The sequence below is a fragment of the Lithobates pipiens genome, unplaced genomic scaffold (assembly GCF_037356315.1).
Source record: "Lithobates pipiens isolate NorthernLeopardFrog02 unplaced genomic scaffold, aLitPip1_a1.2 Scaffold_8, whole genome shotgun sequence".
In the NCBI taxonomy this organism is placed as follows: Eukaryota; Metazoa; Chordata; class Amphibia; order Anura; family Ranidae; genus Lithobates; species Lithobates pipiens.
Window position 1 is genome coordinate 455,738,275 of NW_027507903.1, and position 19,067 is coordinate 455,757,341.

General features: G+C 44.6%; 2 protein-coding genes across 2 annotated transcripts in view; one reads left to right on the top strand and one right to left on the bottom strand.

The window, feature by feature from the left end:
- The window catches only part of TTC1 (tetratricopeptide repeat domain 1), a 39,530-nt gene extending 20,531 nt beyond the window's left edge, over window positions 1-18,999 (top strand). The window contains exon 7 of the mRNA XM_077468437.1: window positions 18,838-18,999. Coding sequence (XP_077324563.1) covers window positions 18,838-18,866 — 29 coding nt within the window. The 3' untranslated portion in view covers window positions 18,867-18,999. The remainder of the gene's footprint in view (window positions 1-18,837) is intronic.
- The window catches only part of PWWP2A (PWWP domain containing 2A), a 63,041-nt gene continuing 56,351 nt past the window's right edge, over window positions 12,378-19,067 (bottom strand). Inside the window, exon 3 of the mRNA XM_077468434.1 lies at window positions 12,378-18,897. The gene's annotated coding sequence lies outside the window, so the exon portion shown is untranslated. The remainder of the gene's footprint in view (window positions 18,898-19,067) is intronic.

Here is a 19,067-nt window from a genome sequence, read left to right on the forward strand (position 1 = left end):
CAAAAGTGACATAACTGAGCGAGCCTAATCTGAATATACAGGTGGCCCTGGACTGCCCATTTCTAGTAAAATTAATATTTTTAGTGTCTCAGATTTTTAAATGTATAAAAAGGGGAAATGTGCTGTCTCTAACAATGCTTGTTCACCCAGGCTTTTTTTTTTTTGTTTACAAAAGCTTTATTTGTCAGTTAGAAAATACAAATAAAATGCATAAAAAGATAATTTTTGGTAAAAATATAGCATAAAGCGTAGATAATAATACAAGCTAGGGTTTACATAATGTGAGGGTGGTACAGAAATTAGAGGGGATGGGAAAAGTGATACAGATAATAGAATTACAATTTTATGTACGGGACCTAAAGAGAGAAGAGAGGTTTCGAGTGGGGGTACCAGAATGTGATCAAGGTAGGGACCAGTATAACCATTTGTTGTTAAAGATGTGCATACTGTCATATAAGGTATGGTGAATTCTTTCTGATAGTTTGAGCATTTCCATACGGTTCAAAACTTGCGACCAGAGAAGGGTATTAGTTCTCCAATTTAAAGCAATCATCCATTGTATCGAGCTAATGAGGGAGTGAAACAGTCTCGTGCAAGGAGTAGGAGTGTTAGGGAGATTGGCATACAATATGCATACTTGTGGTGTAAGGGAGACTTTGTGCTTTGAGGATAGCTCAAATCTGGTGATAGCTGCTTGCCATATGGGTTGAAGTTGAGGGCAACTCCAGAAAATATGAGCATATGTGCCTGGTTCTGTGCAGCCCCTGAAGCAATTAGGGGAAGTTTCGGGATAAAAGGAGTGAATTTTGGACGGGGTCATGTACCATCTTGAAAATAGTTTGAGAGGGGTTTCTCTAAAGGCTATTGCTTTATTACTTTTCCGGAGATTGTCAGTCATCTCGCTCCAAAGTTCTGGGGTGAAAGAACAGTCAAGCTCCTCCTCCCAGTGTAACATTGGGGCAGATTTTTCCGGGGTGGAGGAGGAGTTTAACAGGTTATAGAGTAGTGAGATGAGACCTCTGTCTCTGGAGGAGTGCAAACAAATGTGTTCAAAGAGTGTTTCTGAAGAGAGGGGTTGTAAGGTGTAGTGAAGATCAAAGAATTGTTTTATTCGGTCATAACGTGCGAGTTCCGTAGGGGGGAGGTCATGCTTGATTTGAAGTGAGTTAAATGTAGGGAAAGAAGATTTATAGATAAAGGAGCCCAGTGTAGAAAGTTTGTATTTAGACCATAAAGCATATTGATTATAGACATCTAAAGAAAGAGAAAATCTCCTATCCCCGAGGAATGTGGTTAGTGGGGAAATGGTAGATGCAAGGTTAAATGTATCCTTGATCTTTGTCCAAATTTGGAAAAGTTGTGCAACTATCATGTTAGCCTTGTTTAAAGTACGAAAATTGCTGTGATTCGACCATAAGAGGCCTTGTAAGTATAGAGGAAGGATAGAAGAAGATTCAAATGTTTTCCATGGGATGTTCTATATAGGGGCATGCCATTGAGAAATTTGGGAGAGCTTGGATGCGAGGAAATAGTGCCAGATGTTTGGGAGACCGAGACCTCCTAAATTTTGCGGCCTGTGCATGAGGGAGTTACTACATCTGGGTTTTTTATTAGCCCAAATAAATTTGTTTATTTCTCTTTGAAGCTTTAGAATTCTAGTTTTGGGGACGTTTATGGGGAGGGCCCTAAAATAGTATAAAAGTTTAGGAACTATGGACATCTTAATGGCACAGATTCTACCCAAAAAGGAGATATGATAAGAGGACCATTTATCTAGTAGGGCACTTATGTGGGAAAATAAAGGGGGGTAGTTGACCTTATAAAGGGATTTGAAAGAGGGGGGATATGTGAATGCCAAGGTATCTAAATGAGCTTGTGGTCCAGGTGAATGGGAAGTTTGAGTGTAGGATATTTAGTGTGTTTTGGGGAATATTAATGGGAAGGGCTGAGCATTTGCTGATGTTAATACTTAAACCCGAGAGCCTTTGGAAGACTTTAAGTTCATTAAGAAGATTAGGTATAGAAATAAGTGGGTCGGATAGAAATATTAGAGCATCGTCAGCATATAAACTCAACTTAAAGTCGTGGGGACCCTTGGTATACCCTTTAATATTGATGTTATTCCTTAGTGCTTGGGCTAGGGGTTCTATGGCTAAGGCGAATAAGAGGGGGGATAGAGGGCAGCCTTGTCTAGTGCCTCTGCTAAGAGGGAAAAATTTTGAATTTATGCCAGGTATTTTGATCCTGGTGTGTGGGGAATGATAAAGGGCATTAAAGCCATGAAGGAATTTGTCAGGGATGCCGAATTTGGGAAGAAGAAGATTAAGGTATGACCAATCAACACTGTCGAAAGCCTTATGAATATCGAGACTAAGAAGACAGACTGGTTTGCCATGCAGATTAGCGTCTTGTATAATATTGGTGACAAGTCTAATATTATCAACTATTTGACGATTAGGAATGAATCCAGTCTGGTCTATGTGAATTAGATTGTGAATTACTGCTGCAAGTCTATCTGCCAACAGTCTGCCAAATATTTTTAGATCATTATTTAAAACAGATATTGGACGGAAATTTTGTGGAAGGGAGTGGTCTTTATGTGGCTTGGGGATTAAGGACATATTGGCCAGGAGCATTTCTTCGGGGAACTGGTTACCTTGAAGAATATGATTGAAAAGATTAGTTAATTTGGGAGCCAGGAGGGGAGTGAATTTTTTATAGTAGGAGGATGTGTAGCCGTCCGGGCCTGGGGCGGTGGAGGTTTTAAGAGATTTAATGACTTTTATGGTTTCAGGAATTGTGAATGGGACTTTCAAAGAATTAATTTGGTCATTCGAGAGGGAAGGGAGGTGTAGGTTATTTATCCAATCAAGCGGTGGGGTTTGAGGATGGGGGTTAGGGTCAGAGAGAAGATTTTTATAGAAGGCTGTGAAGATTTCCATAACCTCCTGGGGGTGAGTAACAATGTTGCCATTGTTGTCTCGCAACTTATATAAATGTGGCGGGTTAATTTCTTGTTTGAGTTTTCGTGCGAACATCGTTGATGCGGAGTTGCCATGTAGTAGGAATTTAGCTTTGGAATATCTAAGTGCCTTTTCCGTGTTTGCTGATAATATAGTGTCAAGTTGTTGGCGTTTTTCCTGAATCTGAGAGTTAATTTCTTGAGATGGAGAAAAGTGTATTTTTTGGTATAGCAGATCCAGATCCCTAGTAAGGTCTTTAATTGTAGCAAGTCTCTCTTTATTCTTGGTAGCCGCTATATGAATGAGGTGGCCTCTTAAGACTGCCTTATGCGCAGACCAAAGGGTCGTGGGAGATACGTCATCTGTAGAGTTATCTAGAAAGTAATTATCGATATGGGTAGAAACCTTTTGGATAATAGAGGGGTCTGTTAGTAGAGAGTCATTTAAACGCCAGTTAAAAGGGGTTGGAGGTAGTCCTATGTGGGTGAGATCGATCGAGACTATGTTATGATCTGACCATGGGCAGGAGTGAATAAGTGCTTCGGATGAATTAGCGAGTAGGATGGGTGTGCAGTATAAGTAATCTAGTCGGGCATAACAATTGTGAGGGTAGGAATAATGAGTGTATTCCCTAATACCGATGTTGTGTGCCCTCCAAGAGTCTATCAATTGTAGGCTGTTGAGAGTTCTGTTCATAAATTTAGAAAAGGTTTTAGAGGATGGTGTTGCATTACTTCTATCTAAAGCTGGATGAGCCGTTAGATTGAAGTCTCCTGCTATAATCAAGTGTGGGGAGTTAAATTTTTCCAGGGTATCAAAAAATTTGGAGTAAAAGGCGTGGTGGGATTCATTGGGTGCGTAAAGTGAGGAAATTGTGATATGGCGATTGTTGATGGTGCCCTTAATGATGATGAAGCGGCTGTCTTCGTCTTTGTAGATGTTTTGGATATCAAAAATAATAGAGTTGCGGACAAAAACGGCAACCCCTCTAGTTTTGTTGTGGAATGTGGTAAAATAAATTTGGCTGTAAGATTTATCAAAAAATTTTGGGTGGTTTGTGGCTGAAAAATGTGTTTCCTGCATGAGGATAATGTCTGCCTTCAGTCTTTTATAATGTTGGAAGGCTTTTTTGCGTTTGTGAGGGGAATTGAAGCCTTGAACGTTGTGAGAGAGTACTCTAAGGCCCATTAGGAGAGATTTGAGTGCGATATGTTAGAGGAATGTTATCGATAGTGGTGACGAGATGGGAGATGAATCTCCGTTGAGAGAAGGTACGTGGGAGTATAGAGGGGGAGAATGAAACGTAATGAAAGCCCACATCTAGGGGAGAGGTGGAAATAATAAATCTGGTGAGTATGATATGGATAGTGGGATATGAGATGCAGTCATGAGGTATCACATAAGTAAAGTAAAAATTGTACCATAATACCAAAATAGAGTAAACAATCATAATAATTATGCATTTTTTAAACTGGGCCAAACTGGCCAAATAGCAAAATAGAACAAAAACTGGAATATTCAAAATCAAAAAGGGGGTCAAGTGGCAAAAGGCCAGATGATCCAACAGTAGAATTTGAAGGACAAATATGTCCGAAACCCGTCCCACAGTGTCCACGAGGCACACCCTACGAAAAAGAGGGGGCGTCATGCACCGGGTCGGATGTGGGGACAAACCAGCGACGGCGGATAAGCCAAGCACATAGAAAAAAAAAAGAAAAGTGTAATGCCATTACAAAACATGTCTCCCAAACCCCTCCCTCTCATCCCGCATCGCTATCAATTCTGCTATTACCACATGTCACGAAGACATATATGGGAGGAGCAGAGGAGAGGGGGAGAGGGACAAAAAAAAAAACGAAGAGGGGCTCGACCTTCCCCACCACCAGACCCTCGGTCCATCCCACCAAAAAAGAAAATCAAACAGTCCAAAAAAAAAAGGAAAAGAAAAGATAGCAAAAAAAAAGCAAAAAAAAAAAAAAAAAAGAAGTCTATACAGCAAGATCAAACCAGGATCAATATGTATAACCATTATAAAGGGACACAATAATGCTGAATCAGATCAACAGTATTTGTCTTAAAAAAAAAAAAAAAAAAAGGGGGGGGAGGATCAGAGTCCATATCAGAGTCCATATCCTTTAGATACAATGGTGTAAGTAACAGACAGTGGGGAGTCTCAGAGAACTTGATTGGAGATCTAGAGGTGACCATGGGGGAGGCGATGAGGCAGGCGGCACTTAGATGAGGAAAGATGTTAGTTCTGAGGAGATTGTCGCCATCTTACTTGACTCCTCTGGGGACGTCTTGAAGCTGGTGTTGACCAGATTGGCGAAGAGCGCGGGGTAGAGATAGGTCTGGCAGGAGGCTCGGGGTCAAGAAGGCCCAGCTTAACCAGGAGTTCTTTGCCTTCAATTATGTTGTAGACCGTGTAGGTTGAGCCATTATGTATTATTGACAATTTAAAGGGGAAACCCCAGCGATATCTGATTCTAGCTGTTTGTAGAATGGAAGTGACCTCTTTCATCCTGCGTCTCCTATCTAGAGTGGCTGGGGATATATCTGGGTAGATCTGGATCTTGTGGCCCTCAAACACAATGTTTGGGGTATTTCGTGAGGCACGCATAATTTCTTCTTTTAGTAAAAAGTCCTTCATACACATGATAATGTCACGTGGAGGTTTGTCAGGTGTTGGTTTGGGACGAAGGGCTCTGTAAATTCTGTCATAGGTAAAAATCGAGATTTGCTTATCTGGCAGTAAATTTTGGAAGAGCTTAGAGATGTTTGGTGCGAGGTCGGTAACCGACTCTGGAATACCGCGGACTCTGATGTTATTGCGTCTGTTTCTATTGTCCAAATCTTCCATTTGAGCTTGCATAAACGCAAAGCTGTCGGCCAGAGATTCATAATCTTTTCTGAGGTCATTGTGGGAGAGAGAAAGTTCGTCATGTTTGGTTTCCAGTATGTCAGTGCGGCTGCCTATGTTTGCAATCTCATGTGTGAGAGCGCTGGTTGTTTTATGCAGTTCCTGCTGTATTTTGTCAGCGAGTTTCTCATATATGGCTGTGAGGCTATTGTCTAGGTCAGCCTTAGAGAGAGGAGAGGAGTACTCACTGTGGGTGGTGTGCTGAGACAGCGCGGGGAGGCCTGTAGTCACGGAGGCACCGGCGCCATCTTGAGACTTTCTAGCCTGGGATTTCTCCATGATGTGAAGAGGGCTTGCGGAGTGTTTAGAGCGCTTAATCCTCCGTTTTTTGTGGTTGGGCATGTGCAGGTATATTCCGCAGGGGTGCTGGGTGGTTTTCAGCCAGAAACGAGGCGAAAGGCCCTGGGAAATCCGGCTTGGCAGACCGGGTCAGACGGAGCTGTGCTCAGACACGTCCGTCCCGCATCGCGCCGCGCATGCGCCCCATCCACCCAGGCTTTTTTAAGGTGATGTCTGTTAGATGGTTGTTTACATAGCATATGATATGAACCTTTCAGGACAGTAGTATGGGAACTACAATTGTTGACATGTTTATAAATGTGAAAGGTCTGTCCATGCCACCTTGATCCTTACTTAAAGCTGAACTCCAGGCAAGCGGCTAAATACAGAGCTGAAATACGTGTATGGGAGCCGTTTTACTTGCCAAAGGATTTGTATTTCTCTCCATCCTGCCTTTTTTGATTTACACAGTACAGTCATATCAGCTGCAGTTCATTAACATTTACAGGTGCTCTCTCTTCCTTGAGCCAGTGACTGATCAGTGAGAGAAGCAGCATACTATTAGGGGGGGTATAGTTTTAGATGGGGACTGTCAGTGATACAGACCTGACCTAAAACAATGAAGTCATCAGTTTGTGGCCTATCTTGTAAAGATCGTACTGGAGATGTTAGAAGCATCCTTTTTGGAGAGCCAGCAGCTGAAACTTTGCAGGGCTGCTGGCTCATAATACCGTCACTGACAGTTTATAAATTGTAAAGCAAGTTTCTCTTATATTCACCGACTGACACAGTTCCTCTCTTTAGACCATTGGGTTGTTACGCCACCTTCAGGAGAGGACAAGACCTAACATGTTAACGTGATAATTAAAACTAGAATTTTCTAGTTCCACCCAAGGGACGGTCCCTTGGGTAACAACCCCTCAGCTTGCTACTGCAGCCTCAGTTTTATTTTTCCTAGTGAAGGAGAAGGACCTAGGAACCCTGCGGGCCCATAGGTCCATGTTTTTTCTGCAGAAGCTTTGCTTTTTGCGCAAGCCTAAAGATCCTGTGATCTGCTATCAACAGCCGGCTGGGTGACAGGTTGGATAATCTTATCCTTGTAGTCTCCCCAGCCTGGCCAGTTAGCGTGTGCAGACCAGAGCTCCGCGCTGGGTTGGCCACGACATGCCTCAGCTCCAGAGGAGGTCGGTGAGCGTTAATGCTCCGGGACACACATATGACCAGGCTACTGATGTCTGCGTCACAATGTGCCAGGCCAACAGCCACCTCGTACTGATCAGAGAGTGGGTCTGTGTTGGAATGTCTCCCAGCTCGGCAGGACTGGTAAGTACAGCTCTCCCTGCTTCAGTGGGGCTGAGCAGCTGGGCATTCCCTGGGAGGTCGATTCGGGGGTCCCTCACCTCTCTCTCTTCTCCCTATCTTCCCTCCCCCCCCCATGGGGGATGCTGCATTAGGGCTGCTGAGCGGTGTGTGTCATATGCAGGGGCTCTCCGGGGGGCTCTCGTCTGGGGGGGACTGCGCTGGCTGTGCCCTGATGTGTGTTTGTGGATCTCTCCCTGGGGGTGTCTGGAGGCTGTACCTGCCAATCGCTGCAGCGCTGTTCACCGCCATTTCTCTGCCGCTGTCCCTCATGGTATACAGTTTTCAGCAGCCATCATAGGTGGGGCAAGGAGCAGCATGCTTTCCTGTAGCTCGGCAGCCATTTTCCCTGTGTTAATGTCCTTTATACTGGACGCTCGGCGGCCATTTTCTTGGAGCCCGATTTACATTTTGGATCAGTTTCAGTGCCATAGGCAGCAGCTCTGGACAGCACAGTGTGATCTCCTATGCAACTGGGAGCTGACAAGGGACACAGGCACTACTAGCTGGACATGGCAGAACCAGTCAGGGTGGTGAGTCCTGCGGGAAAGAGCCTCTCAGGCAGCAGCAGTTAGAAGGGTGGGACCATCACTGTCCTAAGTCCCCATCAGGTGGCAGACAGGGTAGGGTCAGCATGGCTTCATAAACTGGTGTTTCTTCCCCCGAATTCCAGGCAATTGCAACCGGTTCGCCTGCAGACTGTGCAGTGCCTTTGGACGCCTTGTCGGCGGCCCTCAATTCGTTCATTGCCAGGATGGAGGCGGTGCGTGGCCGCAAGGTGGTAAAAAGCAGTCCCTTTTGGGTCCCCTAAGCCAGCCCGTTCACCTAAGGTGTTCCCGTATCTGACTGACTTATTTTGATAAGTTAATTTACAAGGATTGGGGTCGACCGCAACTGACCTTTTCGGTCCCCAAATACATGGAGGTGCGTTACCCTTTTGAGGGGAGCCTTCTCAGAAAATGGTTGGCTACTCCGGTCGTGCACCCCACAGTATCCAGGTTAAACAAAGTAACCACGATCCCGGTAGAGGGGACTCCTGCATTTAAGGATCCCACGGACAGGAAGGCCGAGGCAGTGGCTCGTTCCTTGTTTACGGTTGTGGGGGTCAACCATGTGACCAGTACTGACACTAGCTGAGTGGGCAAAACTGTTCCACCGCGAATTGCGAGAACAACAGGCTTCTCCTGTCTGCGTGGAACTAGCAAACGAACTAGTGCAAGGCCTGAAGTACATTTGTGACGCAGCCCTGGATACTCTCCCTATGTTATCCGGGGCTTCGGTGTCAGCAGTGGTGCTGATGCGCCTTGGCGAACGGCTCTTTGGAGCCTCATTAGATGACATTATTAAAAATGCCACAGGTGGTAAGAGTACACTACTCCCACAGGCCAGGAAGGTTAAGGAGCCACGCCGCAGGCAAGGGCCCCCTTTCTTTGCTCACAAACAGCTTTTTCATCTGCCTGTGGGTTTGACCAAGCATCCCCAGCCCGAAAGGACAACCTCTAAAGGACCAAAGCGTCATTGGAACCACAAGCCTGTGAGCAAAAGTGCGACCGCATGAAGGTTTGCCCCCCACCCACAACACGGGTGGGGAGTCGCCTTCGGGAGTTTGCAGCCCGATGGACCTCTCGGCTGTCCGACCAATGGGTCTGCGATCTGATTTCCTCAGGCTACAAGATAGAGTTCCTCTCTTGGCCGCAAAACAGATTCTTCCCCTCCATCATACCTGTACTCCCAGCTCGCCTGGAGGCCCTATTGGGGGCAGTAAGGGATCTGCTGAGTCGCGGGGTGATAGTACCTGTTCCGGACTCTGAACATTTCCAGGGGTTCTACTCAAACCTGTTTGTAGTCCCCAAGAAGGTACGTCCAATCTTGGACCTAAAAGCCCTCAATTTACTTTGTGAAAGTACAGAGGTTCAGAAGGGAATCAGTTCCCTCAGTAGTCGCTGCACTCCATCAAGGGGACTCCCTGGCGTCCTTAGACATCCAGGATGCGTACCTGCACATACCCATATGCCTCCGGCATCAGAAGTTTCTGCGATCGCGGGATAACTAGACAAGCTCCTGAGAGCATCTTCTGCCTCAGCGTTAGAGGAGGATGTGTCGATCACCATGCAGACCCTGCAGGAATTGGGGTGGTTGTTGAACCTAAAAAAAGTCTGTGCTCATACCGACTCAGTGTTTGAAGTACCTAGGCTTACTGCGGGACTCCATGGTAACCGAGAGTGTTTCTCCCTTCAGAAAAGCTGCAGACTTTCAGAGCTGCGGTAAAACTGCTGATGAACCGCAGGTGGTCGTCGCTGCGCTTCTGCATGCGAGTCCTGGGTCTCATGGTGGCCTCCTTCGAGGTAGTACCCTATGCCCAGTCCTGCAGAAGGAGATTTTGACAAAATGGGACAAATGTCTGTTGTCCCTGGATTGGCAGATTCAGGTGAGCCAGTTAGTCAGGGATTCCCTGCTCTGGTGGCTAAGGTCCCTGGCACATCGGTCCAGGAAGTCGTTCCTACCTCTGAAATGGACAGTGATCAGAATGGATGCCAGCCTATCAGACTGGGGTGGAGTAATGGGAGTTCAGTCGACCCAGGGCCTCTGGTCGGTGGAGGAATCCAAGCTGCCGATCAGTCTGTTCGAACTGAGAGCAATCAGGCTATGCCTCTCCACATGGTCAATAAGACTTCGAGTCTGATCAGGATCCAGTCAGACAATGCCACGGCAATGACCAAGGAGGAACAAGAAGCTCGGCCGCTGCACGGAAGGTCGCTCACATACTTCGGTGGGCAGAGCGAAATGTACTGGCCCTGTCAGCCATTTACATCGGAGCTTCAAAAACCGCCATTTGAAAATATCAGAGAGACCCCCTGTTGACTCTTTCCCAGTGGTCTTTCTAGTGACCATCACATCGGCCAGAGGGTTTCGTAACTGGCGGCCTTGTCTTGCAAGTTGCTCTATCTGGTTATCCATAAGGATAAGGTCGTGTTGCGTCCGCAACCTTCTTTTCTGCCGAAGGTGGTTTTGGCGTTCCACACCATGTTACCATCTCTGTGTCCTAAGCTGACACGTCCTAAGGAGGTGGCTGTTCATGCCCTGGACGTGATTCGGGCTCTGAGGGTGTATTTGTCTGCAACGGCTCCCTTTCGGAAGTCAGACTCCCTGTTTGCTTTGGTGTCTGGTCCGAACAAAGGCATAGTGGTCTCGTCGGCCACCATTTCCAGGTGGATCAGACAGATTGTAGTACAGGCCTACTCCACAAGGGCAATCAGAACGTTTTGGGCCTTCCACCATCAAGCGTCTGTCGCTCAAGTGTGTAAAGTGGTGACTTGGTCGTCTGTTCACATTTTTACAAAATTCTACAAGGTAGATGTCAGTGCATCGGCTGATGTCTGTTTTGGCCGATGTCTGTTTTGGCCGCAAAGTTTTGCAGGCAGCTGTATAATTGCAATTGCACATACATTTTTTCCTGTTTTTTTGGGGGTAAAAATGCAGTACTTTTAAGTAAATGCACTGTTGCATTTGTTACCACAGTTCTGGTGTGGTTTGAGGGTAGTGTCTCTGTTGAGGAGCACCCTCTTTTTTTGTGGGTAAAGTTTACACTGGTTCCCACATGCCATGTGGATGAAGTTTTATGCTGTTTTTCCCACCCCTCGTTTTGGCACTGCTTGGGGACGTCCCAATGGTCTAAAGAGAGGAGCTGTGTTAGTTGGTGAATATAAGAGAGAATAGGATTTTTTGTACTCGCCGTAAAATCCTTTTCTCTGTAAGGGGGGGGTTGAGGGGTTGTTACCTAAGGGACCGCCCCTTGGGTGGAACTAGAAAGTTCTAGTTTTAATTACCACATGTTAACATGTTATGCCTAGTCCTCTCCTGAAGGTGACGTAACAACCCAATGGTCTAAAGAGAGGAGCTGTGTCAGTCGGTGAATTACAGTACAAAAAATCCTATTTTCCCCTGTTCCTTCCTGTACCTTGGTATAATTTAAATCGGGTTCATTCTGCACTTTGTACACTACTCAATATAAACCAATCCTAAATGCCACGCTCCATGTCTTTTAATATATTAAAGCGGGGTTCCACCCTAAAGTGGAACTTCAGCTGATTGGAACCCTCCCCCCCTCCAGTGTCACAATTGGCACCTTTCAGGGGGGAGGGGGTGCAGATACCTGTCAAAGACAGGTATTTACACCCACTTCCGGGCATAGACTCCCGTGGGACTCCCCAGTTCTCTCTTGGATGGCTGTGCCTAAGGTTAGCGCTTGTTTGCTGTCCCCCTCTATTGGACTGCTTTTAGACATCCAGAAAGCTAAAGACTTCCTTTGTCCTTCAACGGATGAGAAAGAAAATAGGATTTTTGTACTTACAATCATATCCTTTTCATGGAGTTAATTTAGGGACACGTGTTTCTGATCATGTTCTCAGTACTGCTTTGCTATAAAACTGAGCCACTCTGGAAATAGGAGGGGTTGTTCTGGGCTGGTCTACAGTTTTTACTTTTTGTCAGTATCCAGTCCCACTGAAGGTGCAGTATACCCAAAGGTTGAAGACTTTTTGTCCCTCAAAAGACTTCAGGAAAAGGATTTTACAGTGAGTGCAGAAGTACTATTTAAAGCCTGAGATGGAAAAATGTCTTGAGGCAACAGACTTGGGAAACTGTTGTTCTATGCTACCATATGGCTTATGTACAATTAGTTGCGTTGTATTGTGCTACCATATAAGTGATGTAAAGAAAACAATAACATCAATGCATAAACAATATATAAAAGTTTTTACTTTTATTGAGCTTTATCTTAATGCTACACAATATTCTTTTGAGCTGAAATCATGATAAAAAGATGACAATGCTTTAAAGAAAAACAAATATATAAGTTGAGACTCACATAAATATATTTAATTGCAGAAAAATAAAACAGAGGCATAGAAATTAGTATCTGTAAATTCCCAGAAAAATGAGAAATACTGTACAAGAATTGTAAGTAAGCGCTCTAACCCAGGGATTTGGTTAGTCCTGAAATTTAGAACAATAATTTTTTTGTAGCAGGATTGCTGATTAGCAGACTTATTTTTCCAATGATTTATTATTATTTTTTTTCATTAAAACCTGAACGTAGAAAAAGTTAATACCTAGGGTGACCAAAACCAATGTTGATCTTGACACTCTGAATCACTCACTGGCCTCCTGCAATTCTTTAGGACCTTACTGCTAAGGGTTTACTATAACACAGTAGTGTGAAAATGTCCTTAAAGTGTAAAAACCCAGGACCATAAATGTAATATGCTGCCTACAGTCCTTAGATGTGGTGGCTCTATTTCGTTTTTATTTTTTAGGCTAGGAACATTTTTAGCAAGTACAGAAAATACCTGCAGTGGTCTTGTAACTCTTCGGTGAGCTGAATTTTCCTTCTACAGCACCCCCTATTATATACCCACTGAAGTCAAATGTCCTTGACTTTTAGTGGGGGTTTTGGACAGATAGGCACCTGTCAATTTAGTCAAAATTCTAAATTTGCAACCATAAAGTTAGGAAAAGAGGGTTAGAGCCCAATAATCATGGCAGACTCCAGGAAAATCATACTTGCACTTTCACAGGTAAAAGGACCTTTAAGGTGATAACACTATTTTTTATAATACCTTTCCTGCTTTGTGCAGTGGATTTGCATAGAGCAGCCCTGATCTTCTTCTTCTGGAGCTCCCTGCTGGCGCACCTGTCTCCTCCTGCCTTCGTCCCCACCCCCCCAGCTACTTGATTTGGGGGGGTACTTGTGTTGGCTCACTCTCAAGCTGCACGGTGTGCGTCTACTGACAAACAGTGCAACTCGGCTTGGCCCCCCACCACTGGATTTGATTGACAGCAGAAGGAGCCAATCCTATTGAGTCCAGACAAGTGTGGAGGGAAGTAGAGAGACATGCCAGACTGAAATCAGGCTTGGGTATTTGGGGAGGGGGAGTTGCCCCTAAAAGGTTCTTTATGTAGAGAATGCGTTAAAGCGGAGTTCCACCCAAAAAATGGAACTTCCGCTTTAAGTGGTGGTGACCCACTGACGTGCCACATTTGGCATGTCATTTTTTGGAGTAGAGGTGAAACCCCAGTTTTTATGAGCATCCAGCTCCCACAGCTCCATGGCACATGAAGGAAGTTCACCTCTCCCCCTGCAACCTTCTGGGACACGTCACAGGCCCCAGAAGATTGCCCAAACATGCACAGTGTGTTACCGGCTGTGAAGTCATAGTCGGGCGCCCACAGTTAGAACCTCAAATGTTAGAATGACAAATTCAAGCTTTTCAGACACCTCCAGCCAAAGTTTGTCTCTAGTGCTCCAGCTCAGGATTGTATCCACTCCTTCTGGGAAAGCCACTTCCAGCAAGGCAATGAAAGCTTAGGCACCGTACACACTATTGGATTTTCTCTTCAGATTTACCAAAATCATGTAGTGCAAGGGCCCGCCTGATTGCATACAAACTGAAACGCTTAAGGTTTGACCTCATATTAGGGATGCACCAAAATTTTGGCCGCCGAAAATAGCCTTTTTCGGCTATTTGTCGAAAGAGAAATCACGCAAAAAATGGGGTGGGGGCCCCGCCCCTGTTGCAACCTATAATGGGGAGGTGTCGTCAGGGCCGATCCTAGGCGGGTGCAGTTCACCCGGACACCAGAAGTGGGGGCGGTGAAGCAACAGAGTGCTCCCCTCCATCCTCCTCCGTGTCAAGAGGTGACTCTCCCCACTGCCGCTGTTTCCCAAGACTGTCCCACCTCCCTCCTGTCAGAGGAAGAGAGTGAAGCAGCTGGCGATCGAAGCAGCTATCTGTGTGGAGAGAGACTAGCCTTACAGTGATGTCGCTGAGGGGGCGGTCCATACCTGCATCGACATGTGTTCTTCTCCTCTCTGTCTTAACTCCTGCCTGCTGCGATCTGTTCTCCACCTGTTCTCCCATATGTTTTTATGTACCGAAATGGAAGGTGGGGATTTTGTCTTGGATGGGTCTGTACTAATGGAGGGGCGGGTTGTCCTGGGGGGGGGTCTGTACTAATCGAGGGGGATTGGTTTGTCCTAGGGGGTCTGTACTAATGGATGGGGGTTGGTTTGTCCTGGGGCGGGGTCTGTCCTGAGGAGGGTCTTTACTAATGGAGGGAGGTTTGTTCGTCTTGGGGGGTCTGTACTAATGGAGGGGGGGTGGTTTGTCCTGGGGGGTAGCGCTGGGTTAGGTGAAAGGGCCGATCAGCCATTATCTACTAATGTCCATACAAATTGCAGTCTCTGACCATCTCCTGTACCATGTCTGCAGTCTCTGACCATCTCCAGTACTACGTCTGCAGTCTCTGACCATCTCCTGTACCATGTCTGCAGTCTCTGACCATCTCCAGTACCATGTCCCCAGTCTCTGACTATCGCCTGTACCATGTCCCCAGTCTCTGACCATCTCCTGTATAAAAATATTTTTTCAAAACAGTCATTTTCAGTATCGGTCAGTTTTGGCCTAGTGTATTTTTCATTTTCGGAATTGGTTTCGGTACCAAAAAACTCATTCGGTGCACCCCTACCTCATATTGTATGTTTTTGGTAAATCTGAAGCCAAAAATCTGCAGAAAATCTAATGGTGTGTATGGGGGTCTTAAGCCTCGTACACATGATCGGATTTTCCGCAGACAAAACCTCGGACTTTTGTCCGAAGGCATGTGCCTAGTTTTTGTCTTGCATATAAACGGCAAGAAATTGTTGGCCAACAAACACGAACGTAGTGATGTACTACGTGTTTTTTCAGCTCTTTATTGCCATCCTTTGGGCCACTTCTGCTAATTTTGTGTTAGTAGAAGTTTGAGTGTTTGATTTGCGCTTTTTAGTTAGTTTCTGAACGGCTGTTCGTCAACCAGACATGTTGCGGAATTGGAGGAGATAACGTGTTGTTATTTATTATTGGCCTTGGAGTTATTGCTTTGACCCAAGTCCAGTCCAGGAACAGGAGGAGGAGTTCTTGGACCAAAAATTGGTTGCTTTATTAATCGTGACCAATTATGTCATATGCCTTTGCTGCGGGAGCTCCAGCAGAATAATCCAGATGTTTTTTGAAATTATCTCCGGACGACGGACCCCTGTTTTCACCAACTGTTGGCATTGTTGACCCCCCTATATTAAGAAGCAGGACACATGCATGAGGCTTTTTTTTTTTTTTTTTTTTTGGTTGAATAATAATGATGCATAGAATGCACTTTTTGGTTAAGTTCTATTGGCAGATAGCATGTCTAATTTTATTTGTTTTCTTTTTTTAAATGCACAGTAAAAAAATTTGTGGAGAATAATACTTGGCTATGTGTTTACTTCAAATGACAGTTTGGGAGTAGGCAGTTACATTTAAAAAAATTAAATGTAAAATTGACAAGGGACACCAACATAGTTACTGTATCTTTGATCTTAAAAACTACGGGATAATGGCGCTGTGGTAATTTGCCCCCCCCCCCCCCAAAAAAGCACATAATAATCTTGATATGACTAGAAAAAAAGCCTTTGAAAATTAGTTTGTAATAACTCCATCAGTATCACCAGCAATGCAGCTTCATTATTATCCCATTAAAGAAGAAGAGAATTGTGCGCTGCATTTCGAGATTTCTAATTTGCCTTGTCACAAATGTTACTGCTCCATTACGAACGCTAATTTTACAAGACCAACAGTTTCTGGCTCGTCCTTGCTTCCGAGCATGCGTGTTTATACTTCGGACTTTTGTCCGACAGACATTTGTCCACGGAAAATTTTAAAACCCGCCATCCAACATTTGTCCGTGGAAAATCCGACAATTGTCCGATGGAGTATACAGTCGGATTCTCCGCCAACAGCCTGTCATCACACATTTCCCGTCGGAAAATCTGATCGCGGGTACGTAGCTTTAAGGTTTGTCTCACAAAAGCACATGGGTGCCTGGCCTGAGGAAGAATAAGCGCACAAGGACACATCCAAATATTTATATCCTCTCCCAGTCTGCACCACTGGCAATAAACCACACAGTGGTTGGCCAGGGTACATCATTATCTCCTAGCATTACTGTATCTTCTTGCACTTTTGCCAGGGACACTCCCCAGCAGCAGATACCACTGAACTTGGAAGAGACTAGCAATCAGGCTTTGCAACACTAAGGGCAGGTTCACTGATGCAAATTGGATGTGGATTTCTCTGCATCTAATTCACATGACAGGAGTGTGTGACCGGCTCTCAATGGAGCCGGTTCACACATCTCCAGGGTGGCTGCAGAGCGCACTGCAGGCAGGTCCTGTGTGTCTTTAGCTCCATTTCAGGTCCAATTTCAAGGCAAAAATTCTGACCTGACACGGTGAATAGGGACACTCCAGACCCCCTGTTGTGCCCCACGCCACAAATAGTGTGAACCCAGCCTAAAGGGGCACTGTTGCTTAGGGCAGGATGGCTACACTGTTAATTATGAATCTCCTCCAGCTAAGTAATCAAGATGGAGAGGAAAACAGGTTTGTAATCCAGCCTGGGTAACAACCTCTATAAATACAATAGTCAGTGAACATTGTCATCCTGAGACAGGAAACATGTTACAGATTTACCAGGTTAAAATAAAAGGAAAAGAAAAATGCACCGCCACATCTAAAGGACTGGTAAACTGCAGTATATTATCTTTTTTGTTTTTGGGTTGAGATACATTTTAGAAAACGATTTTCTGGCCTGTCCATTTGGAATTATCTCAATTACCCAACGTGTTAGGTGTGTGCTCAAGACCGGTTTTCAGGCGCTTTAGCACTGGAAATAGCTTTTGCTAAGCACCTGAAAATCACCTCCCAGTCATTCAAGTGTGACTTTTCACACTGGTGCGGGGGCGCTTGCGTTCTGAAAAGTCCTGCAAGCAGCATTTTTGGCACAGGTTGGGAGTGCTGCATTGGAATGAATGGGCTGCGCTTTCAAAGCACCTGAAAAGTGCAGTAACACAGGAGTTTTTAACCCCTTTGTTGGGGTTAAAAGCTCCCCGCTAGTGGCCAAAAAGTGCCACTAAAACAAACGGTGCTTTAGCACCAATTCGGCCACAGCCCCACTGTGAAATAGGTCTAAAGGAGAAGTTCACCTTTTTTTAAAGAAACAAAACAAATGTACATCTTTTTGCAGGCAACAAAAAACATTTATTTTAATTTATTTATTAGAAGCCTGTAAAGCATTGCACCCCTGATCAGGAGATACAGGGGTGCACTCTCAGGCTTCTGCAGACTGTCAGTGTAGCTGGCAGGCAGGCAGTTATTAAATGATAGGAAGTATCAATGAACTACTTAGACTGTGCATCAGCTCCCTGGTAGTTGAGAACTACATGCTGCCAGCCCCAATGAATGATGGTAGTTGTAGTTCTCCCACTCACAGAACTCTGTAAATGACGTGGGCGGAGCTGCACCAGATTTTGCACTCTTCAGTTTTAGTAAATCATCCTCACAGTCACCTTCCCCATTCAAAGTGAGTGTCTGTGTAAATCCAACCCCAGCCATAGATCTCGCTCACTGCAACTGCAAAACCTCTTCCCATGATGAAGTGCTCTGGCTAGCAGCCTACCACCAAGACACTGCCACTTTTTAGCACTGTAAACATGGCCATACACAATCCTCATCTATCAATGTAAATGCCAGAATAGCAAATAACAGTTTCATGATGGAGCTGTCAACTATTATATCCTTGAATTACCAGTTATCATCAAGTACTATAACGTTATATGTCATGATAAATGTATTTTTTTTTTTTTTGCATCAACCAATTTTGTGACCAGCAAAATATATATTGCTCTTACAACATTGGGAATGCTTTAGGGGTTGCTGTAATAAAATTCCTACCTAGGCCTCTGAAACTAGTGGGTAATCCCAAAACGTATTACAGTTCCAGTGCAGGTTGATGTTGACTGAAGACCTTGCCAAAAAAATATCTTGGTCCCATATTCTTCATTGCATCAGTTTAGCTCTGGTCCAGTTGCTTTCAACTGCACTTAACACTGGTAAATTGCACACACACAAAAAAAAATAAAAAAATTCACAACTTCACAAATTAAATAGAAAGAAACAAACTGCAGTCACAACTCAGTAAACTTAATAAAATTCCATCAGAGAAAAAAGAAATGTGAAAACATCAGTTTGATGAATATGGTTCTCAACTAAATTTGTACAGACTCATGCGTTCAGTTTTGCAATATTCTTAGAACTATCTTTATGTTTTAAATAAAATTTACAATAGAATTAACAATCTGTATAAGTTATACTTCTTTTTCACAGCTCATTTTTTTTTATACTTCACACCTTCCAAACAGACACAAAAACAATGTCCTTTTTTTCCTTTACATGTACCATAGAAAAATTCCAGTGGACCGTGCCGTTGTGAGTATCAGCGCGCAGCTTCTATTGTGTATTGGCTAGAAAGAAAAGAAAAATTGAAGAGAGTATTATTTGGTCTCATGCTTTATAGTATGCTATCGTTTTTAACAGCATTCAATAAACTCATGAGGGTCAATTCACTAAGCTGCAATAAATATTGCATCTTCGTTTTTTTTAATCTCATTATCATTTTCTCAGAACGTTCAGC